General features: G+C 43.6%; 1 protein-coding gene and 1 long non-coding RNA gene across 2 annotated transcripts; both read right to left on the bottom strand.

Moving 5' to 3' along the window:
- Positions 1-37: 37 nt before the first annotated feature.
- On the bottom strand, positions 38-9,216 carry LOC138947478 (uncharacterized). The gene is made up of 3 exons (XR_011449672.1): positions 8,990-9,216; positions 8,333-8,417; positions 38-131 (listed from the first exon to the last, which is right to left on the bottom strand). It is a non-coding gene; the product is annotated as an uncharacterized lncRNA (long non-coding RNA).
- A 4,413-nt stretch (positions 9,217-13,629) lies between these two features.
- Positions 13,630-25,287, bottom strand: LOC138947465 (UBX domain-containing protein 4-like). The gene is made up of 11 exons (XM_070318947.1): positions 25,099-25,287; positions 23,966-24,071; positions 23,568-23,596; positions 22,461-22,579; positions 20,428-20,633; positions 19,268-19,322; positions 17,897-18,066; positions 17,186-17,308; positions 16,264-16,489; positions 15,103-15,299; positions 13,630-13,904 (listed from the first exon to the last, which is right to left on the bottom strand). Exons 1-11 carry the CDS (start codon positions 25,178-25,180, stop codon positions 13,796-13,798), a joined length of 1,422 nt encoding a protein of 473 aa, XP_070175048.1. The 5' UTR covers positions 25,181-25,287; the 3' UTR covers positions 13,630-13,795.
- Positions 25,288-25,715: the final 428 nt, after the last annotated feature.

Raw genomic sequence — 25,715 nt, 5'->3', positions numbered from 1 at the left:
ACAATGAATTCTTCAAACAAAACTCACATGTTCCGAGAGATCATGTTGTTGTTCTGGAGCATTTTCTGCTACTTTCTCCTGTATCAGCTGCTGTGCATTGTGATCGTCTCTGTGTAAAATGGAACCAATGTCTGCACACACACACAGAAACATAAGGCCAAAAAAAAAATAGGTCTGTTTACGGTAACATAGGGTGAAAAAATAGGGTCGGTAGGTCGGGTTTTTTTTTTTTTTTTTTTCTCTCCCCTCTCTATGATGTTTCACAGTTCATTTCTTCTCATCAATCCCTGTTTTTGCCCAACATAGCTATAAACAGTACTTTGAGCTTACCTCCCTTCTGTCGTCTGCTGTTTGAGCGCAAACAGCTCTATTTTGGATGCCTTTTTTATTTTTTTTTCAGACGATCCAAAAAAAAAGATTAGGGTCGGGCCAAAAAACTAGGGTCGGTCGGGTTACCGTAAACGGACCTTTTTTTTTTTTTGGCCTAACAAAGATAAAATATAGTTGGTGAGCAATCAATATGAGGCTTATGTTACACGCTTTCCTTCTTTGCCACTACTAAAGCAAACGTGTGCAAGATTGTATGTTACACGCTTTAGGAGCATGGCAAGAACGGATTCAAACTCAAAATCGTCCCTCCAAAAGCCAAAAGTTTCTTCTCTTTACACATTCTTCAACGCTCAGAATACTGAAAACGGCATCCCAGACGACAGTACTGTTTCCATACGCGAATTTAGCTGCCTTTGGAAAGTGGCTAGCTCAGGAGGCCTGTTAGTCTGAAACTATAAGGACAGAGTTCTGAACATAGATGACAAAGATCCCGGAATGAACAAAAATTTCGCGGATGCAGACACAGAAAGACGCCATGAAGAATGCGATGCTTCAAAAGATACAGACTGTGACGATGACTGTGACGTCATTCACATACACCGAGACGTCATTCACAGTTGTTGGGAGGTCCTTCTAAGGTCTGAACTGGATCTGGCTGGGCCTATGCCTCCAGCAACCTCAGAGCCATTTGGCCACAGACGATTTCAGGAATGGGGGTGGGCCTGACAGGATGGGGTGTTTGGGGGTATCCTTCGAAAGTCTGAACTGGTTCTGGCTGGGCCTGCATCTCCAGCATCCTCAGAACCATTTGGCAACAGACGATTTCAGGATGGAACGGGTCAAGGTTCTCATCGGTATCAGGCCGAGGGACTGATGAGGTCGGAGGAAGTCGTGTAGACTTAGTCCGTGGGAAGTCCTGTACTGGGAGAGTGTTGCCATCTCCGGGGTCAGAGGTTGGCAACCTGCGAAGAGGTGGTGGAAGTCTAGGGCCATTCCACATTCGCAGCGGGGGAAGGTGAAGGAGTAGTAGGAGCTCACGGTGCGAATGCGCCGGAGCAACTGCATCTCCTTCAGGGGGAACGGGTGATGGTGGCCCTTTCTGTCCGGAGGCAGCGCTAGCCATCCGTGCTTTGTGCATCTTTCCTTGAGGGTCTCGCCATACCCTTTTCTCACCGCCTTAGCCAGTTTGCCTTTCGCTTCTGTGACCGAATATTTCAGGTCTAGGACCGGGCCCTCGGAGAGGGCCGCGGCTTTTGCTGCCCTGTCAGCCAGGTCATTGCCCCTGATGCCTGTGTGGGATGGTAACCACATGAGAACGAGGTCGGTGCCCCGAACCATAATTTGGTGACATAGAGCCTGGATTTCCATGCGGAGTTCTGGTCTGTTGCCTGTCTCGCTTGCCAGCGCTTGCAAGGAGGATTTCGAGTCTGAGAGGATTGCCACTCCCATGGGTATGGCCATGTTGTCGTTCACGTGGGAGCAGGCCATGAGAATGGCATACATCTCCGCCGTGAAGATACTGACCCCCTCGTTTAGTTTATATTTTCGCACCAAGTTGAACTCTGGGATCGCAAAAGCACAACCCACCTCGCCGTTGTCCAGGACAGAGCCGTCCGTGTAGACTTTGAGGTAGTTGCGGAGCCTGCCGTCCAGAATCTCCTTGGCCATGGTCGCTAGGAGGAGTGGGTTCTCCTTTTTGGAAACTGCGTCGCCATACGTGTGGCTGATCTGTGGCTTTTCGATCAGCCATGATGGGTACGGATTGGTTGGCCGCTCAGCCATTCGTGTCTGGTCAATTTGGCACTGGGTCAGTACATCTATGGTATGGTCGTGGAGGGTTTCGTACCGCTCCGCCAAGCATGTTTTCTTTTCTTTCCAGGTCTCGTGCCAGGAGGTTTGTGTCGGATGGAAGGTTGCCGTGAACACTTCCTGTACAGTGTTGGGTACAGCCGATGCTCGAGCAACGAACTGAGCGCAGCGGAGGTGACATTCTTCCTTCAGGGGGATCATGCCTGCTTCCTGATAGGCGAGACAGTTTATGGCCCCTTTTGGAACGCCCAGAGCCAGTTTTAAGGCTGAGAGCTCCAGGCGTTCCAGTTTGTTCCAGAGGCTTTGTGGCATGCTGAAGTAGGCTTCTTGTCCGTATGTTAGTCTTTGTGGCATGCTGAAGTAGGCTTCTTGTCCGTAGTAATCCTCCCTCCTGCTGCCAACCGTCGAAAGGACAAGGAACCCAGAGGTCTGTTGGTAGAGCCTTGGCCCAGGAAAGGACAGGGTTCCCGACCCTCTATCTTGCACAGGCCGGTCGAGCCTAGCCTCTGGACAGGCACGGAACCTGGCAACCTGCCAGTTGAGCCGTGTCCATGGAAGGGGGAAGGTTCCCGGCCCTGTGCCCCATGTTTTTTTTTTTTTTTTTTTTTTTTTTTTTTTCTCTCCCTCGTACCACAACCACCTAAGGTTCCCCATATTAAACTATGTGTATCTATGTTTATATCAATAGTAAATGTCTATGTGTTTATTGTTAGTAAATGTTCTACGTTACATGTATTATGAGTGTATCTTAGGTCTACATATTAATCTAGCTGGATGATCTCGGCATAGCACATCTTACTTCATTAAGCTACAAACTATTTGCTATTACTATTATTATTGCTATTATTATTATTATTATTATTATGAACCAACCACTTCCTTCGCTGCACCTGCCCACCTGCCGTGTTTTCCGCCGACGGGGCCGAAATCGCGTGTGGCCCGTGCACTTGTAAGTTATTCCTTACTCTTTAATTATTTACTATTATTATTATTATTGTTATTACTATTATTTTCATTATGAACAAATCATTTCCTTCGCTGCACTCGCCCACCTGCCGTGTTTCCGCCGGCGGGGCCGAGGTCGCGTGTGTCCCGTGCGCTAGGCTTATAGTTAATGCCACGTTACATTCATATATTCCATGTGTCACCTTAGGTGTATATATTAGATTAGACAGCCAGCCTCTGCCTACCATATCTGAGACGTCCGTCTCTTTTGGGAGGAGGAGGGTGGCCTTTGTAGCTGTGCGAGAGTATGCGAACGACTGTGTATGACAGTGTAAATAGCCTATCCTCTTTTTCTCACCCCCACCCCAGAGGGGGTTACAGTGACACATCTCTGGCCTCCTCACCTGATCCCCTTCCCATGCCTCTGTAGACAGAGGGTGCCATAAAGGCGTTGATGAATAAACCGACATAAAGTCGCAGCCCTGTACATATGTTTTTAACCGGCCAGTATAGGTCCTAGGGAGGACCGGGTTTGCTTTTCGCCAGTTGACTAGCCGCCGAATCCACAAGTACGTAGAGGGTGCCTCGGCTTCTCCACCACGACCCTCCTTGGTCTGACACTCACTCCTTTGCCATGATCAGTCGGATGCCACTTTTCACAATTTTATTCTAAAGTACCAACAAATCAAATCAATTCCCTTCCGGAATAGCAACGTTCCACGTTTCTTGAATACAAAAGCATTTCTGCCTCGGAATGAAAGAATAAATCTCTACAATCGTGTATCTCCTGCAAGGAATTGATTTTAAATCCTGTTCTTCCAGCATTTCCATTACGGAAAGTAAAAGTTTTTTTTTTTTTTTTTTTTTTTTTTTTTTTTTGCTCATCTTCACCCAGGCACACATCGTAGAGCTTCGGCTCTGATATCTTTGACCCAAATTGCTCTAAGCAGAGAGGTCGTTAAACTGTATTTTCGTCACAGTTGTTCGTTCACTTCCGTCAAAAAGTAGATCTCTCCACAATGGCTGCTCCTGTGTTTAGGTTTGTCAAGCTTGAGTATACAAAACGTGTTTGTTCTCTCCTCTGTTGAAGCTGTGAGACATAAATGCTATTCCAACTTTGTCGTGTGACAGAGTTTTCTTCCACACTCGATTAGCTGATGTCTAACTCAGCCTGACGGCTTCGTTAGACAATCAACGTAATCTTGTGTGGAAGAAAACGTCTGTCACACGACCAAGTCGGAATAGCAGGTAATATCGCGCGTATTCCGTGGGTACAGTTCTAAGCGCAGGGATTTTATTTTTTATTTTATTTGTTTATGCAATTTATATTGCGCACATATTCAAGGCGCAGGGATTTATTTATGCCGTGTGAGATGGAATTATTTTACACAATACATCACGCATTCACATCGGCCAGCAGATCGCAGCCATTTCGGCGCATATCCTACTTTTCACTGCCTATTATTCCAAGTCACACAGGTATTTTGATGGACATTGTTATCTATGCCTACACAATTTTGCCAGGAAAGACCCTTTTGTCAATCGTGGGATCTTTAACGTGCACACCCCAATGTAGTGTACAACGAAGGGACCTCGGTTTTTCGTCTCATCCGAAAGACTAGCACTTGAACCCACCACCTAGGTTAGGAAAGGGGGGAGAAAATTGCTAACGCCCTGACCCAGGGTCGAACTCGCAACCTCTCGCTTCCGAGCGCAAGTGCGTTACCACTCGGCCACCCAGTCGTTACCACTCGGCCACCCAGCAACATGCGAGTCATCCATACAGTGGAATCACCTTTCAAGACCTCACACAAATCTGAGACAATCAGGTTTAAAGCTAAGAGGGGGTAAAATTACGGAGGTTTGTTTGTTTGTTCATAGGATGACACTCCTACGGCTTTTACGTGTATGACCGTTTTAACCCCGCCATTTAGGCAGCCATATGCCGCTTTCGGAGGAAGCATGCTGGATATTTTCGTGTTTCTATAACCCACCGAACTCTGACATGGATTACAGTATCTTTTTCGTGCGCACTTGGTCTTGTGCTTGCGTGTACACACGGGGGTGTTCGGACACCGAGGAGAGTCTGCACACAAAGTTGACTCTGAGAAATAAATCTCTCGCCGAACGTGGGGACGAACTCACGCTGACAGCGGCCAACTGGATACAAATCCAGCGCGCTACGACTGAGCTACATCCCCGCCCAAATTACGGAGGTGATAAACAGAATATCTGAGAAAACAGGATCTTAAAATGGGGGAAGTCATATAAGGGGGGGGGGGGGGGGGTCCTAAAAGGGGGGTTCCACTGTACATGCAGTGTTGATTTGCCGTACCACAACCCCCAACAGGCCTGAAAGTGGCGAGTAGAAACATGAAACTGAAGAGTAGAAACATGTAACTGAAGAGTAGAAACATGTAACTGACGAGTAGAAACATGTAACTGGCGAGTAGAAACATGTAACTGACGAGTAGAAACATGTAACTGACGAGTAGAAACATGTAACTGACGAGTAGAAACACGTAACTGACGAGTAGAAACATGTAACTGAAGAGTAGAAACATGTAACTGACGAGTAGAAACATGTAACTGGCGAGTAGAAACATGAAACTGGCGAGTAGAAACATGTAACTGACGAGTAGAAACATGTAACTGACGGGTAGAAACATGTAACTGACGGGTAGAAACATGTAAGTGACGAGTAGAAACATGTAACTGATGAGTAGAAACATGTAACTGACGAGTAGAAATGTTCATCTACTCGCCAAATGCGAGTAAAGACAAAAGTTGCTGAAACAAATTGTTTGTTTTAATAGTAAAGTTTGCTCTCTGGCTATTAAATTTTCAAAATCACTAGCCAAAGGCGAGTACACCATTTGTTGGACTTTCAGGGCTGCCCACTAACAGAACTGTGATGATCATAACCAGGGTTCATACAGACACCTGACAGTGAAATTCAAGGAGTATTCAAGGAGTTTTCAAGGAGTATTCAAGGAGTTCAAGGAGGTCAAATTGCATAGGTGTACACGTGGAAAAACTTTCATCAACCATGCATTCAAAGCTCAAACCAGAAACGTAAAGTAAAACAAAATCATTTATTTACTTTTTTAAATTCAAAAATTCAAAAGGAAGCTGAATAATCATCTTAAAAATACTAGTGGGAGTTAACACACTATTGACTGTTCTTTTCTATCAGGTATCATGTGTGGATCTAGAGAGAGTCAACTCGCTTCATTTCATCGTCTATGTTTTTCTGCATCAGAACGACACTGGCTCTCTTCTCTTTTGCCGATTTTAAAACATCGGTCTTGGTGCAAAATGATGAAAGAGTCCGAGAGGACGTTGGCATCGCGGGACCCGGGGTTGCAGTTACAGAAGCAGACTGAGAGCTTTGCGATGACGTTACAGATAAGAAGTTTGCAATCGGGACTACAGGTGCAGACGCTTTTAAATTATTTGTGTGTTTCTTTCCTTTTGCGTGGCTAACCAGGGCTGACTCGCCCATCACTTTTTGTTTATTTGTTGCTTAACGTCCAGCCGACTACGCAGAGCCATATCAGGACGAGGAAGGGGGGGATGAAGGGGGCCACTTGTCAAGCGATTCCTGTTTACAAATGCACTAACCCATTACTTGTGTCCCAGCAGGCTTTAGTAAAACTAAATTAATACCTACTGGAAGATTACCAGTTTCCAGTATGTTAAAATAGGCTTAACCTATCTACTGCTGGACTTACATCAGAACACTAACAGATTAAACTATACATGAATCGCGAGACAAGCGGCAAGAGAAGAGATTTTTGGAAAAAATACAGGTGAATGAGCAAGAAGGCAGAAAAAAGAAAAGAATTCATGAAGAAAAAGAGAGCATGACAGGAAAGAGGAACCAAAAATCTACCTAACAGCAAACTAGAAAGCTCCTGCGGTTCCAAAAACAGGAGGGGCTTTTAATTTCATAACCGCAGTGCCCCACTGCGGGATCGCCCATCACTGAAATATCCACACGTGCTTTGCAGCATTTGCAAAAAGCCTTGTATTTGTCGCAATCCCGCTGGATCCAATCCTTGTATTCCTTTTCCTCCAGCCATCGTGGGTTAAAAAAGCACTTTCCACCCGGCATGACTATGATTTTTGACCGGCGATGGCTTGAAACGCTGTCACAATGAATCGACACACTGCTTCTTCAGAAATGGCGCTAAAAGCTACCCGGATGAAGGGGAAGTAATCGGCCCAACTTCCCTTCGCACGATGGCAGACGACACACGACTTGCACACAACACGCACACAATCGATATAAATTGCTGAAAAACTTTAATATTAACATTTTTTTTTTGCCTGCACTTCAGAATTCAAGGAGGTTCAAGGAGGTTAAACACAAGAATGACCATTTTCTCCAAATTCAAGGAGATTCAAGGTCCTTGAAAAGGGGGGTTGAAAATTCAAGGAGATTCAAGGAGATTCAAGGAGCGTACGAACCCTGCATAACACACAACGACTCAAGCACTCACAGTGTCACGTACAGTGTCACACACAGTGTCACTCACAGTGTCACGTACAGTGTCACACACAGTGTCACTCACAGTGTCACGTTCAGTGTCACACACACACGACACCCACACACCCTCAAAAACATACATTCACTCTCATCTGTACCCGTTTCCACAACTATACCACAACCCCAATTCCCAACCAATGACAAATATTCCAATTTAATACAATAGAACCTTCCTTTTAAAAACCTAAAAAATCTGACAAAATCAGGTCTTAAAAAGGAGGGCGTCTTAAAATGAGGGTAAATTTACAGAGGTTAAAGAACAGAAAATTTCAGAAAACTTGGTCTTGAAAGGGAGAGTCTTATAAGGAAGGTTCCACTGTAAGTGTAAGTGTAAGGATAAGATTTGTTATCATGGTCCTGTGAGGCTACCCTCATGGAAATTCCCCCTGCTTTCTCACTGGGGTAAGCGAGCTGCCATACCATACAGCGCTTACCCATTTTCTTTTTCCTGCATGTGTGTATAATGTTTCAAAGCCCTGAGACTTTTGCTGTGAAGATGGATTCTTGATCGGGCACAGCGGGGGATATTCACTAATTCAGACACAGAGGAGAGTCTGCACAAAGTTGACTCTGGGAAATAAATCCCTCGTTGAACGTGGGGATTGAACCCACGCAGAAACATCTGCAGCCGGAGCCAAGCATGCACTACCGACTGAGCTATTTCCTTACGCCAACATGTAAACATATTTGCCTCACCTGGTTTGAGCATGCGCAGCAGAGCTTGTTTGTTTCCATGGAGAGCTGACCAGCTGTCTCTGGCCGCCCGGTCAATCCCTTTATTCTGCAACAACCACACCAAACATGTAGTCAATACCGGGCCTGTCTCAAGCCGCTAATCACTCCTTCAGCTTCGCCGTCAATGTAGCGTACCTCAAAATTAGTTTAACACAAGTTCTTATCCCTGCTGTGTAGGCTGTACTTTTCAAGTAAAACGAGTCTTTTATCATGGTGGCTTATAGCAATGATACGTTAGTCTTCTCAAAGTTGTTCTTAAAAAGGGGGTTCCCACGGTACAGTCGATTTTCAGGAAGGGGAACAGAGAAATCTAGCTAACTGCTAAGTGAAGTTCAACACAGCTTGTAAGCATACATGTACACCAGCAAAGATTCACATCATGCCAATACGTGGTGTCAAGTCTCACTCTGAATCTGAGAATGTTCAGTGTTCAACAATTCATACTTCATTACTGACTTCAATACTTGTGTACTAGAAAAACTACTACAAACAACAGATGTCCACAAGGTTGATGATCCCTGCATGTGCTCTTTACAAATAAACAAAATCATAAATAAAAAGCTTCACACAAACACACACACAAACACGTGTAGAAAACTTGTGTAAAACTTTACATACCGATTTCAATGCGGGTATCGGTGGAGTAATCAGAAAATACAGCCCGAAAAATATCGCTCCGCATGTCACGGCACACAGGTAGGCCAAAATGGCGCGTGTTTTCAGTCGAATTCTCATCTCTTGTTTAGCCGTGGTGATATGTCTGCTTCAGAAAACCACAGGTGCATTAACAAACTTTTAATTACTTTCAATATGTTCACTGCGCGTTTTTCGCTTCTGTCGTAAACAAAGAGCAGAACGAGAGAGTGCTTTCCCTTCGGTGTCTATTTTCCGGAATTTATCCAAACGAATTATTTCTTTCGCAAATCCAGCAGAATCTTCTTATCCAAATTTCTACACTTGCAGTTGAAAACGAATACTATTGATGCCATGCTTTTCAAGTCCCTTCGCAAACACTAATACAAAAACACAACACATTTTTCCAGTGTAACTTTTCAGTTTTCATAGGCCCACTAGCTATCCACTTTATCATTTAGTCTAGGGACCAACCCAAGGGCATAGTTGCCTTGTAGTTGTATATACATATATTACATGTATATGATATAAATTTTGTTTTGTTCCAACTCCCCCCCCCCCCCCCCCCCATCTTTTTTTTATACCCTTTTCGTTCCGTGGTCCTGTTGCTTTCCCTTTGTTTGTTGGTCCTGAAGAAGCTTCTAAAAGCAAAATGTTGATTTAGTATTAAATATACTCTCCTTGTATTGGACTGGTGAGCACAGAATTTTTTTTGAATGTTTTAATTTGTTCATCTTACCCACAGTCACTTAATTTGCTGTTTATAGATTTTGTGTATGGATAACCTCAGTAATTTGAAGAAGAAAAAGAAAAGCAAGATAACAAATATGTATAAATCTCCTTGTGCAATTTAGAATTCTTCTATTTTAAGGCATAAATAAAGTTTGCTATCACTGTTGCATAAACCACGTGAATCTTGGGAGATGAAGGAACTCATGAATCATCAGTTGATCGAGTTAGTAATCAGTTCCTTGATGGCTGTTTGAGCGCAATTACCAGATTCATGAACTATACATACATAGACATCAGCTTAACACAGACAGACAGACAGACAGAGACAGACAGACAGACACACACAGACACACACACACAGAGACACACAGACACAGACACACACAGACAAGACAGAGACAGACAGACACACATACAGACACACAGACAGACACACACAGACAAGACAGAGACAGACAGACACACATACAGACAGACACACATACAGACAGACACACAGACAGACACACACACACAGACAGACACACAGACAGGCAGACAGACACACACACAAACACACACATAAGAAAGATGCTGAGGCTCATGTTTATTTATTACATTTTTATTTATTTGTACTGTGTCTTCAAGATCATTTTCTTTGAAGCAGAAAAAAAAGTGGAATCAGCTGGAACGTGTACCATAAAACAGTACACATGAGTTTCACTAAAAGCAAAAAAATGAACAAAAACACAAAACCCAGCACATTCACAGAGGTCGAATACATGGAATTTCAATTCTTAAACAAAAAGTGTGTTTGCATGTGTGAGTGTGTGTGGGTGTGTGTGTGTGAGTGTGAGCCTGCGTGTGAGTGTGCGCGGGTGCATCTGTGTGTGTGTGTGTGCGTGTGCGCATAATACCCTGCATGTTCATGTGCTTCCATACATGACTGTCAATTACTTACATCTAAGATTATATCTCTTTTTATCTTAAATTTATTTTAAACAGCAATCAAATCATTTCAGATTGCATTCTTTACCAAAACAGACCAAATGAAATCCTCGCAGATTGCAATTTTACAAACCCTTCCTCTTCCTAAATTCTTCAAAGTTCCAGTGCAAAAATATCCAGGTTTAACAAACCAGAGGGCATAAAATCATTATGCAGAAATATACATATATTCATAAACAAAGTCTTTTACAGAGCACAACATCCTTTACACACCACTTTAACCTCATTTTAGAATAAAAATACACCACAGGAGCTGACACACACACACATATATATATATATGCATAACAATCTTACCATTCTTCATTCATCGCATAATCTTTATTTGTGAAATTATTGCCAGAAGATAATGACTCAAATAAGCAGACATGACAAGTAAAGAATCATAACATACCTTCAATACTCATATAACTGTTGTATGAATGGATAACTCATTGTCTCCTAGGTACGGATATATCCGTACCCACTCATATGGCTCTATCTGACCAGGTACGGATATATCCGCTTCAGTCGCTTCCTGTAACGTCCATCTAACGCCTGCATTCCAGCGTGTTGCTACACAGTTACTACAATTCTGAGTGACCTGCTGCAGCATAGCTGGTCTCGGCTAAAAAAAAAACTTGGTCAACAAAGTGTTTAAAGGCACAGTAAGCCTCCCGTAAACCATCACAGATACGGTCAGGCTTTTACACACAGTACAAACACCCTTTCATTTAAACACTCACCGATTGAGAACATCCTAGGTGCCCTCCGTAAAGAGCGAACAATTTTCAAAGAATTTATTTTTGCGTGGTTTATCTTACCCCTGAGCCATCGTGAACCTGTGTGATCCAGTTTCCCTTTTTCACAATGTAGTCGTCAGTTAGTCATTTGAATGCGACTCGATGTGAGCTTATCTACAATAGCACGTTTTTATGCACGAAACAAACGGCTGTGGTTCACAAGAACTCTAGCGATGGCTTTTGACTGTTGAGAGGAACGGCGATATGCATAAACCGTCGTCTGCTACGACCCTTGCGTGACCCTGCTTCCGGGCTTTTCTTTTTTCAAACTTTCACAACTTCGAATTGTACTGATCTTGTCTTGATGAAAAAAGAATTCTTTTATGATTAAAGAATGTTTGTGTAACAAGCTGTCAATTTATTATTTAGATTTTAAAAGTTAGGTCTAGCGCAAAAACGCACCACGGTCCAAAAACATTCTGATAATCATCGATCCACGGCTATGGCCAGTTTACATCAATAGAATGAGACCCGAAGGGAAGTAACTCATTTTTGACCTGAGTTCAGGATGGGTCCAAAAAGTGTTCGAGACAATCTGCAAAATTAATTCTTTAAAAATTGCTCGCTCTTTACGTAGGGCACCTAGGATGTTCCCGTTTGGTGAGCGTTCAAATGGAAGGGTGTTTGTACTGTGTGTAAAAGCCTGACAGTATCTGTGATGGTTTACGGGAGGCTTACTGTCCAGACATTCCGGTATTGAATATTCATAACAGCCGTCCAGCACCAAAACGAGGCGCCATTGTTGTAGAGGAACAAGTCCATGAAAATAAATTCTTTGAAAATTTCTCACGCTCGACAGAAAGCAGCCAGGATGTTCCCGTTCGGTGAGCGTTCAAATGGAAGTATGCTTGTACTGTACGCTCGGGGAGCTCTGTGATGGTTTATGGGAGTATTACTGTGCCTTTAACTGTCAAGGGAGTCTATTCTTTTTGTGATCTTTTGTTGTGGATTCTTGCCTTTACTTTATTAATTAACTTTTTTCCCTTCTGTTTTGGTTCCTTTAACCATATATGTATTTTAATGGACAGCAAAGCTGCTGCATTATTTACACTTTTCTCAATCATAAATTAATGCGAATTCACAGTGAGCTTTCTTATCAATATAAAATTTAAAACGAAACATCAAAATTCTCTGCCTCTTAGAGCGCATAGAATTTGTCAAGAATGCAGCAATATTTAAGAGATGAAATGGTTTTTTTTAATATGGCACCAAAAAAACAGATGACTAGGTCACTCTGGTCTCAGAGACAAAAGTCAAATTTTCTTAGTTAATATATGTACAGCATGATTTAGAAATTCGAAAGGGTTTGAAATAATAAGTTATAGTAATGAGACTTGTTTTCTTAATTCAACTCTGTCTATGTCGGTATCAAGAACAGGTCCAACTTTTTGTACTAAAAAGCCTCTTCTTTAACATGTTTCTAGCTTCATAACTTATTTGAAATACACTTCCTCTTGAGTTTGTCTATAATTTCAATTCCATTTTAAACCAGTGATAAGTTTAGATCCGTCGCGATATAACCTTGAACGGTTGAAAACGACGTTAAACACCAAATAAAGTAAAGAAAGTAAATAAGTTTAGACGTATCTGCAAGGTTGATCTTTGCTGCAATAAGAAAGACTCTGGCCACAGGACAAACAGAGATGACTTCCACACAATGTCCAGAGAGCAGCAAGTCAACCTCATCAGGCTGCGTACTGGCCACAACAGGCTCAATGCTCACATGAACCGAAAGTTCAAGCTGGCGCCATCACCAACCTGTGCCTGCGGTCAAGAAGACCAAACAGCGGAACACATCTTACAGCGATGTCCCTTACTAGATGAGGAACGAAAAGAAGTGTGGCCGTCACCAACTCCCTTGCAGACCAAACTATACGGCAGTCGACAGGAGTTGGAGAAAACGACAACATTTATCACCAGTGCTGGACTGATCGTGTAACCTCTGCGAACGCCAAGAAGAAGAAGAAGCCACAGCCCAGACACATTTGTCTCTATCATACAGTGGAACTCCCCTTTTAAGACAACGACCCCCCCCCCCCCTTAATTCCCCCCCCCCCTCCCCCTTTTTTAGAACTTTTCTTTTTTTTCAGATTTTCTGTGCACAACCTGTGTAAATTTACTCTCCCATTTGAAGACTTCCTCCTTTTGTAAAAACCTGTTTCTCTCAGTTTTGTTTTCAGGTCTTGGAAGAGGGTTCCACTGCACCATCTTTCATTCTCAATCATTCCACCACTTTCAACATCATCGTCACCATAACCATCATCACATTTATCACACCGTTTCATCCCCATCACATTTGTTGTGTAGAGTTGCCGTTCCAAGTTGCGTTTTCGTCGTCATCATCGTCAGGATTTCTCATGCGTCTTATGTTGCCCTCTTGGCGCGATCTCTTTGTGGCACTGAAAAAAATAGAAGAGTGAGAAATAAAGAGATTAGAGCATTCTACTAATTCGATGATACTAATTCGGACACCGGTTTTTAACTAAGTTTTCTTGTATTGTATCAGTATTTTGAACCGACATACTCAAATGTTAGCAAAATGGTCTAGCTAGGTAGCAGTTTACATGTTCTGCTTTCACTGATGCTGTCTCATCTGTCAAAATCTTCTGCAGGAAATCTGCCTCAAATCTGTTTTTATATTGTTAGCACACACAGAGACACAAACACACACAACTCTGCACCCCCCCCCCCCCCCCGACTATATCTCACACACACACACCTTCTACACACACTTGTACACCCCACACACCCTACACCACCATGAACCCCCACCCACACATACATACACCCCCCCCCCCACCCCACTCTCCCTTCCTCACCCCACCACACACAAATCACATTTGTCTCTCTCTGTCCCTTCCTGCAGTAGATATACTACTGGAGTTTCCAACACACACACACACACACACACATGCATGAATGCACGCACGTACACCCCACACACACACATACACCCAAGAAACACACACCCACCCCCCTCCCCCCACCACACAAATCACCTTTGTCACTGTTTACCTTGTCTCCTCTCGCAGCAGATATACTACTGGAGCTTCCGGCACACACACACGTGCATGCATACACACACCCATTCCACCCAAACCACCCCCCCCCCCCCCCTTGCACACACACACACAACATGGGACTGGGTGGCCGAGTGGTAACGCACTTGCGTTCGGAATCGAGAGGTTGCGTGTTCGACCCTGGGTCAGGCCGCTATTTTCTCCCCCCTTTCCTAACCTAGGTGGTGGGTTCAAGTGCTAGTCTTTCGGATGAGACGAAAAATCGAGGTCCCTTCGTGTACACTACATTGGGGTGTGCACGTTAAAGATCCCACGATTGACAAAAGGGTCTTTCCTGGCAAATTTGTATAGGCATAGCTAAAAATTGTCCACCAAATACCCGTGTGACTTGGAATAAAGGCCGTAAAAAGTAAACATTCGCCGTAATGGCTTGAGATTTACTGGCCGATGTGAATGCGTGATGTATAGTGTAAAAAAAAATTCCATCTCACACGGCAGAAATTAATATGTAAATCGCCGTGAGCTCTTGTGAGAAGGGGCGATTAATAAATGTCCATTATTATTATTATTAACTCACCTTTGTCTCTCTCTGTCCCCTCCTGCAGCAGACGTACTACTGGAACTGCCAGCACTGGAGTTTGAGTTTTGAGTGAGGGCGGGGGAGGGGGCGAAGAACGACATGATCAGGTTCCAGATCACCATGAACGGAGCAAAAAGCAGCGACAGCAACCCCCCTCCTCCTCCACCTGAACTGTTGCCGAGGGAACCGCTCGCCTGGAATGCAGAGAAAAACAGGAATTCAGAAATTTGGGTGACAAAAAAACACCAAAGTCAATCTCAAGAGTTATTCAAAATGCGTTTATTTTTCAAATTGTGTCTTTAGTTGTGGACAGTAACTATTAAACACCAACAGGTTTATACAGTGAAACCCCTCTTTTAACTCATTGTCTCCCAGGTACGGATATATCAGTACCCACTCATATGGCTCTATCTGACCTCGTACGGATATATCCGTACACACAGTCACTTCAGTCGCTTCCTGTAACGTCGATCTAACGCCTGCATTCCACAGTTACTACAATTCTGAACGACCTGCTGCAGCATAGCTGGTCACGACTAAAAAAAAAACTTGGTCAACATAGGTGGGGTAGAAAGTGTTAAGATTGTCCTCCGATTTAAGACATTGCCCCTTTTAAGACCTGTTTTATCAAATGTTTGGTTTATTCTTCTTCTTCTTCAGCGTTTGACGATGGCTGTGTCTAGATTTTTTGGCCCGTGATGTTGACGAAGTGGGCTGTCATTTCCAGGTCCTGAGTGCTGCCCCATAGCTTGGTGTGCAGCGATGTCCCTGTGGGCCAGACATGTTTCCTCTCACTGCAGTGGAGTTGGCAGGTCTGCCGGAAGTGGTCCGGTGTCTGGTCCGCCTCTCCACAATGGCACAGGGCCGACTGTCTGATGCCGATCCTTTTTAGGTGGCTGTTTAGTCCACAATGGCCTGTCCGGAGGCGGAAGACAATGGTCTGCTCGTTACGAGTGAGCTGATGGAGGGCATCTTCGTGTGGATCATATCCATTGTTTTTCTTTTTGAAGGTGGATTTTTGCCTGTTTCGGATTAGGGTTTTGTTTATAATCTCTCTAAATATACCCTTATTTAAGACTTCCTGCTTTAAACGGCCTGATTTTCTCTGATTCTTTTAGGTCTCACAAAATGGGGGTCCCTTTGTTCACAAGAACTTACCGGAACGACAATGAGAACAGCCGTGGGAGCGAGCTGGAGGTCAACAAAGGTCGCATCCATGTCGCTCTGGGTGAAAGTTCGTCGTGGGTATGCCGTTGAAAGTGTGACATCACAGTCCATTCTCTGTACAACAAATTCATAGGCTGCCTGAAGTCGTTCTGATGATGGAAACTGGTTGGATACTGACGAGCCGTCGGGCAAACGGAACTGGATTCTGGCTGTTTCACTGGAAAAGTAAAGGAAGATTAGTTTAGGGACTATGTTTTCAGAGGCAGTGATGTGTTTTCTTTCTTTTCCTTTCACCCTTTCCTTTGTCACAGGTATTGCTAGTGAATTTATTTTTTTGGATCCCTTCTTATTTTACAATTGAAAGACAACATGCAAATGCACAAAATTATTGCAAAGATAAATTACAAATGTGAAAACAAATGTTGAAACACTGAATTTGGAAAAGACATCCCCCCTTTCTGGCGGAGATTACTTTATTACTTTATTGTCCCATCGCTGGGAAATTCGGGTCGCTTCCTCCCAGTGGAAAGCTAGCAGCAACGGAGTCGCGCTACCCAGGTGTCTGCGTGTTTAGGTGTATTCAGCCACCTGCACTTATGGCAGAATGACCAAGGTCTTTTACGTGCCATTGTGATGACACGGGGGTGGGACATGGCTTCCGTCTCTGGGTCTGCACATAAAGTTGACCCGTGTCCGTCCCGGCCCGAATTCGAACCTGCGACCTTCCGATCACAAGTCCAGTGCACTACCAACTGAGCTACCGGCCCCCCCCCCCCCCCGGAAAAATCTCCACTCTAACCCACCAGGCACTGCAAAAATTGAAAAACCCAACCCTCCGCATGGGAGGCCGGCGTCTCATCTACTAGGCCATTCTGCCAACTTGTTACTGTTTAAAATGCAGAAAACCGGTTACCTCCTTCTGGCTCCAGCCTCTGCGGCCGCTCTCTGCTGTTCCACCAACTTTGCCTTCCTTGCTGCCTCCTGCTGTTCCGTCTTCTGTGATTTCTCCGTCTGATACTTGGCGTTGCGCTCAGCTCTGAAACGAAGCGTATGGATTATCAATCTCCAGAGCTGTGTACCAGAGGGAACCATGTAACGAAGGTGATATTTCTTTACTAAGCTGAGACATTTAACCATAAAAATTGATTTTATTAATCAATACTGGTTCCATATATATATCCTAGGCCTTCAGAGAAAGAATAAGTAATCTTGCACATTTTGTTTGTCTACTTTCAGTAAATTACAATGGTTTTAAAGTATGTCAATTTAAAAAGGGGTGCCACTGTACCTGTCTCAGACCTGGGAACCCCTGTTTTGTACTCAGAGTATTCTCAAACAAACTCGGTGTCTTTTCAGATAACTGAGCGTACTCCACACAGCATTTGGTCATCCATGATTGAAACATGCTTCACACGCGTCCATCACACCGTTATTTAAGTTTACCTATACATTTAAAACAAATGCTTTTTTCAAACTGGATGGGGTTTGGGATGCGCTAGTGAAGAAAAGTAGTCTAGACATTTTTCTCGTATTTTTTTCCCATGAACCGTACTGATCGTTTTTGACAATCATGCGTACAAAATACGGCAAAATCGCATGGGTTCCCAGGTCTTCTGTCTCTTACCTGTCTCTGGCGATCTCCAGCTTGATGTGTTCCCGCGCCTTCCTCTCCTCCTCCTTCTCCTTCTTCAGCTGTTCCTTCACCTCCAGGATTTCCCGCTCCTGCTGGAACTGCTTGAGTTGCTGCACGCTCTGACCCGTCTTGCGGCGCTCCACCTCCTTCAGACGCTCTTTCTGAAACATGAGTCAATCAACAACTTGTAGGATGCTCTTTCTGAAACATGAGTCAATTCACAACTTGTTGGACGCTCTTTCTGAAACATGAGTCAATCAACAACTTGTAGGACGCTCTTTCTGAAACATGAGTCAATCAACAACTTGTAGGATGCTCTTTCTGAAACATGAGTCAATTCACATCGTATGACGCTCTTTCTGAAACATGAGTCAATCAACAACTTGTAGAACGCTCTTTCTGAAACATGAGTCAATTCACAACTTGTAGGACGCTCTTTCTGAAACATGAGTCAATCAACAACTTGTAGGACGCTCTTTCTGAAACATGAGTCAATCAACAACTTGTAGGACGCTCTTTCTGAAACATGAGTCAATCAACAACTTGTAGGACGCTCTTTCTGAAACATGAGTCAATCAACAACTTGTAGGACGCTCTTTCTGAAACATGAGTCAATTCACAACTTGTAGGAAGCTCTTTCTGAAACATGAGTCAATTCACATTGTATGACGCTCTTTCTGAAACATGAGTCAATCAACAACTTGTAGAACGCTCTTTCTGAAACATGAGTCAATCAACAACTTGTAGGACGCTCTTTCTGAAACATGAGTCAATTCACAACTTGTAGGAAGCTCTTTCTGAAACGTCAGTCAATTCACAACTTGTAGGACGCTCTTTCTGAAACGTCAGTCAATTCACAACTTGTAGGACGCTCTTTCTGAAACGTCAGTCAATTCACAACTTGTAGGAAGCTCTTTCTGAAACGTCAGTCAATTCACAACTTGTAGGAAGCTCTTTCTGAAACGTCAGTCAATTCACAACTTGCAGGACCAGCATAACTAACAGACCCAAGGTGAAGATCTCTTGGGGGACGATGGACTTCCGGTTAAAAAACACATGGAGAAAACACGTGGAAACTTTACTTAACCAAGAATTGCTTTGAAACTGAAAGACTGATCAGAAAAAAGCAAACGCCGTAACCCAGCTGCAGGCATTCATCTAGCAAAAGTAATTCCTCAGTGAAACATTCTCACACAAAATTGTCACAAGCTAAACTGGGTGGGAAATATGTGGATTTACCCGTATAGATTTTTCATGTCTTCTCATTAAAAAAATTCTAGCTCAGCACAACAAGCAGTCAGTGTGCTGATATGTAAAGGGAAAAGATCTTCTAAACAAAAAGCTGAGCAACTAAAGATTTACCTCAAATTCCTCCTGAGCTTTCAGTGCCTTCTTCTTTTCGAGCAGTTCCCTTGCCCTGTAAAAGAATTCATCTGTTAGAAACAAGCCTTTAAGTTAAAGCCACACACGCAATTCAATCGTTGAGATTCAATCGCGCAATTCAATCTTGAGCCGATCGCACATCACATCGTAGGCCATTGACCCATCACACGATGAACGATAGACGAACAATTGACTAACGATTGACGAACGATAACTCCACGCGAGCGGTGCGGAAGTGACATGTCACAGTGAACACAGCAAACGCGCTTTGCCAGAACAGACACTAATGTTCGAACATCGCTCTACCTTTCTGAAAAATACCTTTCAGCATTTAGCCTTTGCGAGAAATAAAGTTCCCAGACAGTTGCAATTAATGGTTTCCGACCACTGTACACGCCTAAAACGTCTCCTTTATATATCTGAGTAAGAAACGGTTCTTCCAAAAAGTTTTGAATCGACGAAGAGACGCTGTCCGCCACTGTCCGCTATTTTTTTTACGTCATGACGTGAAGGCCGCATCGACACATTCTGATTGGCTCTGCCCCTGCTCAGTCGCCAGTGTGACAGGGTAAATCTCACGATTGAATCGTGTGTGTGACTGCCCCATTAGTACAGCCAAAGCATCATGATCTCCTCTATCGATACATTTGATCAAGGTCCCATCTTCTCCTTCACCTTTAGTGCAAAGAGATATGTGTGCGCGCACACAAACAGTTATTACAAACGATACAGATGTGCACACAGATACTTTTCTCTTCCAGTTCAATCTTTTCCTTTAAACTAACCTCTGTGTCTACGAATATTTTTTCTCTTCTCTCTTACACACACACACACATAGTAAAAGTCTAAAACCCGCTACTGAATACAGCCAAACCAAGCCGAACTCAGTTCGACGAACTTTGCACTATGTCATCAGGTCAGGGAATTCCCCTATTTTGGGGTTGAAGCTGCTATGTTTGAGGTTCTCCGATCCCCCCCTCCCCCCAAACATCACGATCTGCAAGGTCAGCCTTGCTCTTCTTTGTCTGCCCTTTCTCATCCCCTAATTCCTCCCAAACCCATCCATTTGATCATCTTCCATAAAAGTCTATGCCCCCCCCCCCCTCCTTCTCCACACCAACCCACACCACTCCCCTGACCTTTCAACACGATCATCCAATTCAGGTTTGCTTTTCTTTTTCTGCGGTTCCTCTTCCTCAGATGTCGCTGCCATGGCAACATCAGATCTGCTTGAAGAGGCGGCACTAGTGCCTGGTAATTGTGACGCTGCTGATGATGATGCTGCGGAGGACATGTGCTGCTGTTGGGACGACTGCGCTGGGGAGGCTTCATTGGACTTGTTTCTCTGAAAGTGAAAGGGGCAAAATAAACACATGAATACCAACAGTGAAACCCCCTTATTTAAACACCTACCTTCTTCTTCTTCTTCTTTGTTCATGGGTTTAGACTCCCACGTTCACTCATGTTTTTAGCACGAGTGGATTTTTACGTGTATGACCGTTTTTACCCCGCCATTCAGACAGCATACACCGATTTCGGGGGAGGCATGCTGGGTATTTTCGTGTTTCTATAACCCACCGAACTCTGACATGGATTACAGGATCTTTTCCGTGCGCACATGGTCTTGTGCTTGCGTGTACAGTAGTCCCTTCCATTTCCGGCCCTTTCGTGGGCGTGAACCTGCCCGGAGCGGCCAGCTTTCCCATGACTAATGAGTTTTCCTTCTATAATTGACTCTTAATGGCCGTTAACCTGTCTGACGCGGTCAACGGTCACTGATTTTTGCCCTAAGGTGCCCCTCTTACTCGACAGGAGCGGCCACTTAACGGCCACTTGTCACTTTCGCGGGCGAGCGCCTTTGGCTCTCCCCGCCCACCCACGCTGGACAGCTTCTTCAACAAACGCCAGCGTTTGGAATGACTGTCGTTTGTGGCGACAACGAGGCATCCGTGAAGAATGACATTTACACTGAGTTTTCGCTTTTTCCATTTTTGTTTGTTTGAATAGATGTATTTGGTTGCTTCCTTCAGTATCAAACTTTGTGTGTGTGTGTGTGTGTGTGTGTGTGTGTGTGTGTGTGTGTGTGTGTGTGTGTGTGTGTGTGTTGTGTGCAAAGACGGCACAGCACGAGCAGACGACATGAATACTTACGCATGCGCAAACTGTAAATACAGACATGCGCATACATGTACATTTACGGCAGTCACTTCCGGATCGATCACAGCTGATGTGAGTTTGAAACACTTGTTTATCTGACACTCAAATACATATATAATAATCCAAACAACACACATAGAAACATACGAAACAATAGCTTAGCCAGGACGATCGAGTTAAACACGCAAATAATTAAGATGTATAAACGAAAGCAAAACTAACAGAGACAATGAATCGGCGGCTCGTGGATGATCGCTTTCTTTTCTTCATGAAAACTTGATCGTGTTTTGGGGGTTTTTTTGGAGGAGGAGGGGGCCTGTAATGAACGGCCACCTGATATTTGCGGTCACCTTTGCAATGACTAATGGGTGACCGGATATGGCAGGTACTACTGTACACACAAAGGGGGTTAAGTCACTAGCAGGTCTGATCATAAGTTGACCTGGGAGATCGGAAAAATCTCCACTCTTAACCCACCAGGCGGCAGAGACCGGGATTCGAACTCATGACCTCCCGATTAGGAGGCCGACTTCTTACCACCACGCCACTGCTCTTGTCTTTTAAGACCTACCAAAAGCTCAGAAAATCTGGTCGTAAAATATTGAAAAACAGATAGGCTGCTAACGTTCCAAACTGCAGAATAAAAAAAAAGAGAATGTTGATGTTAATGTTAATGGGGTGTTTCATTTTTGACAAACTTTTTTTTTTTTTATCTTGTGCAGGGATAGCCAAATCGTCCGCCCAGTTGCCAGGGGCGAGTAAACCATCTGCCAGGCTAGTAGAAACCGCCTGGCAACTCGCCCGGATGGACAATGAAAATTCAGGTCAAATGCGACCCTTTGGGTTGTAATATCGAGTTTTAAGCCATATAAACACCGCAGATCAACTGTGGTATCTACCGGGCCAGCAAAATTTCTGCTGAACAAGTGAATTTCTTGAAGTTACTCGCCCGGATGGCGAGTTAAAATTGTGAAATGTGGCCATCCCTATTGAGTATTGTGCAAAGGTAACTCACCTCTAGAACGTTCTGCACTTTTTGCCTGAAACTGTCGGCGTCCACCTTACCCCCGATGACCTCCAGCGGCGTGCCGTTGTTTCCGATAAAGTATGCTGATGGTATGATCACCACAGGATCTGTTAGTCTGTCAAGGCTTACTCAATCATCAGCAATGGGAACAAGGATACATGAAGAAATCTGAAAACGACCCGTGGTTCCTTCTTTTTCTACTTTTTTTTAACATGGGCTGAAACTCCCACGGTCACTCAAGTTTTTGCACGAGTGGATTTTTACGTGTATGACCATTTGTACCCCGCCATTCAGGTAGCCATACGCCGCTTTCGGGGAAAGCAAGCTGTGTATTTTCGTGTGTCTATAACCCATCGAACTCTGATAGTGATATGGATTACAGGATCTTTTCCATGAGCACTTGGTCTTATGCCTACATGTGCACACGAAGGGGGATAAGGCACTAGCAGGTCTGCACATAAGTTGACCCGTGAGATCAAAAAAATCTCCACCCTTAAACCACCAGATGGGGCGGGGATTCGAACCAGTGAAGTTCCGCATAGGAGGCTGATGTCTTATCCACTCGGCCAATGCGCCTGTCGACCTGTGGTTTCAAAAAAATACACTAATTCTCAGGACCCAAAAACATCTCTGAAATTGAAAATGAAATAGACCAATTCAGGAAATAACTTGTCAGGATTGTAGGGGTTGTGAAATCTGAGTGAATACTCCTGTGGCAAGCTTTCTATAAATTTATGCTCCTTGTCCACATATTTCACTTTCAGACACATCCCTCGCTAGAGACTAGCCAGTGTATTCACGTGAGAAAGTTTGACTCAAAAAGTTTGACTCAAGAGTGATCACTCTCTCACAACTCATGCAAACGTGACAAGAGTTCGTCTCTTCTGAGAATGTAGGCAGTAGCACAAAAACAGCTCTAATTTTATGTCTGGGAGCTCACAAACAAGTGATTTCAGCCAAAAGTCTGAAGATTCTCATGTGTGAACCCTACATGCAGATAAGATTTAAAAAAAAATAAAATAAAAAACAAGTATACGAGTATACAAGTCCATTCTACAGATTAATTGTCAAATATGCTAGAATAATCAAGGATACAGATCTGTGAGAAGAATGTGCAAGATTCACTGAAAAAGAACAAAATATATTTAAGTTTAAAATACAAGTTTACAAAAGAGCAATCAAACCTTCACCATCATACTTTCACTTCACTGAGCAATATAATGCATGAGGACCCAATTAAATAATTTTGAAGACAAGTTAAAAGGTTGTGAAACATTGACCGCAAACAGGGGATCTATCAGTATCAGTTTCACTTTCAAAAGTTTACAGTTTATAGTAAATTATACACTTGTGCAACAATTATTCTAAAAAAAGAATTTCAAAGCCAAATTAAAAATGCTGCATACAACCTGTTTAGATTTTCAGATCTGCTGTTGTAAAAATATTTATACACTTACTTACTTAATTCCATATATTGTACCATAAAAACTTACCTGTTTCCTTGAATTTTGATGGCAACAGTGGCGTCACGCTTACACATCTCAGACACCTCAGCATCTTCCCACATCTTGTCCATCCCTTTGGTGTCTTCATCTTCACCTGGAGGACAAACACTGAGGTGGTTAACAGTATTGTCGTTAACCAGTAATTACCGGTATTTTACTGGTTGAAACGAGAAAATATCAGAAAAAATAGGCTGCCGGTATGACCTACCAGTTGATTTTTAGAGCTACCGTTTTTTTTTCGCTGGTAAAACAATGAAACCAGTACAGTTGGACTCTTACTGGTTCCAATGACCTGCCTACCGTTTATTTCTAGACTGTTTGCATCATAAAAGTTTGGGTACCGGTTTGAAAAAATACTAGCGCCATCACTGGGTTAATCATTGTTAAAGTTAAAACTAAACGCGGTACACAAGCACTGGACCAGACTGAAAGTTGAACATGCATACATGTACCCCCTCTCCAGACCCATTCCCCCTCGATCTTCATCCCTCCCAACCCTTAAGAAATCAGTATATATTATACATTATGTACATGTATATATATAATTAATCTATTGCTCTTGCTCCTTATTGTTTTGTCCTGTTTGTATTGTTTGGTCGGGGGCCAGTTGCTGCGCTAGGTAGCACTGGGTGGAAGGCTAGCCCCTCATCTCAGGGTCTGGAACTGGGCACCAGGGCGAATCGGGAAAAGCAATAGCTTCCCACCAACCCACCCATGTTTTCATTTTTTATAGAGAAATAGGTACACTATCCACTTTATCTAGTTTCACTCTTGGGACCTTAGCATAGGCGCACCAACCAAAATGAGGATAGTTTTCCTGTACAGGGATGTCCCTCAGTAATTGAAGAAGAAGAAAAAGTACCCGTAGGGCCGTACCCCGGCTCACACAATCCACGTCGCATTAAATCAAAAACACTTGTCAAAAATACAATATTTCATCGAAAGCATGTTAAAAATAACCAACAACGAAACAGAATCTCAAAATAACCAGCAACGAAACTGCATTACCCACCATCACGCATAAACATTACGGTGACGCATCAGCATCTCTCGATCAACCATGCAATGGCCTATGTTATTGTGTGACTTGCGATTTTGGACGTGTCGATTTTGGAACTCACCTGTAACGTAAACCAGGAAGATCGAACCTCTTTCTTTTGCTAGCTGAATGGCCTGCGGAATATTTCCTGAAAACCACTCCATTTTGGTGCAATTAATTCACTGATGTAACAGACACTGTGAGAAATCGAAGCACGCAAATTTCTACGTGTTGTCCTGTGGACTGTTCTTCTCAAACCGGAAGTAGAAGATGTTTGTAAACTTGACCGTATGGGAATTAATCCAATTGCGGATCAGAACCAAGTTCTCCCATTTTCTTTCGCGGCCCTCCACTGTTGCCCCGCCCCCATTCCTCCCCTCCCTCCCGCCCCCCCCCCCCCCCCCCCCCCGCCCGCCCGCCCTCATACTCTCTCTCTCTCTCTCTCTCTCTCTCTCTCTCTCTCTCTCTCTCTCCGAGTCTCTCTCTCTCAGTCTCTCCTCTCAGACAGCTTCAGAAAAAAAATTATATGTCGCACATAATGCAATTAAACATGTGCTGAATGGTTCATCAATTCATTTAAAATGCATGTGCATGTTAAACAGAATTATAATAATATGCTGATCTAAATTAAGTTATGTTAAAAATTGACACTTTTTATCATTGGAAATTGTACTTAAAATGCAGCATGACAATTTATTT

This window comes from Littorina saxatilis, linkage group LG14, assembly GCF_037325665.1.
Source record: "Littorina saxatilis isolate snail1 linkage group LG14, US_GU_Lsax_2.0, whole genome shotgun sequence".
NCBI lineage: Eukaryota > Metazoa > Mollusca > Gastropoda > Littorinimorpha > Littorinidae > Littorina > Littorina saxatilis.
Note: the sequence above shows the minus strand (reverse complement) of the source record. Positions and strands in the feature narration are given on the sequence as shown.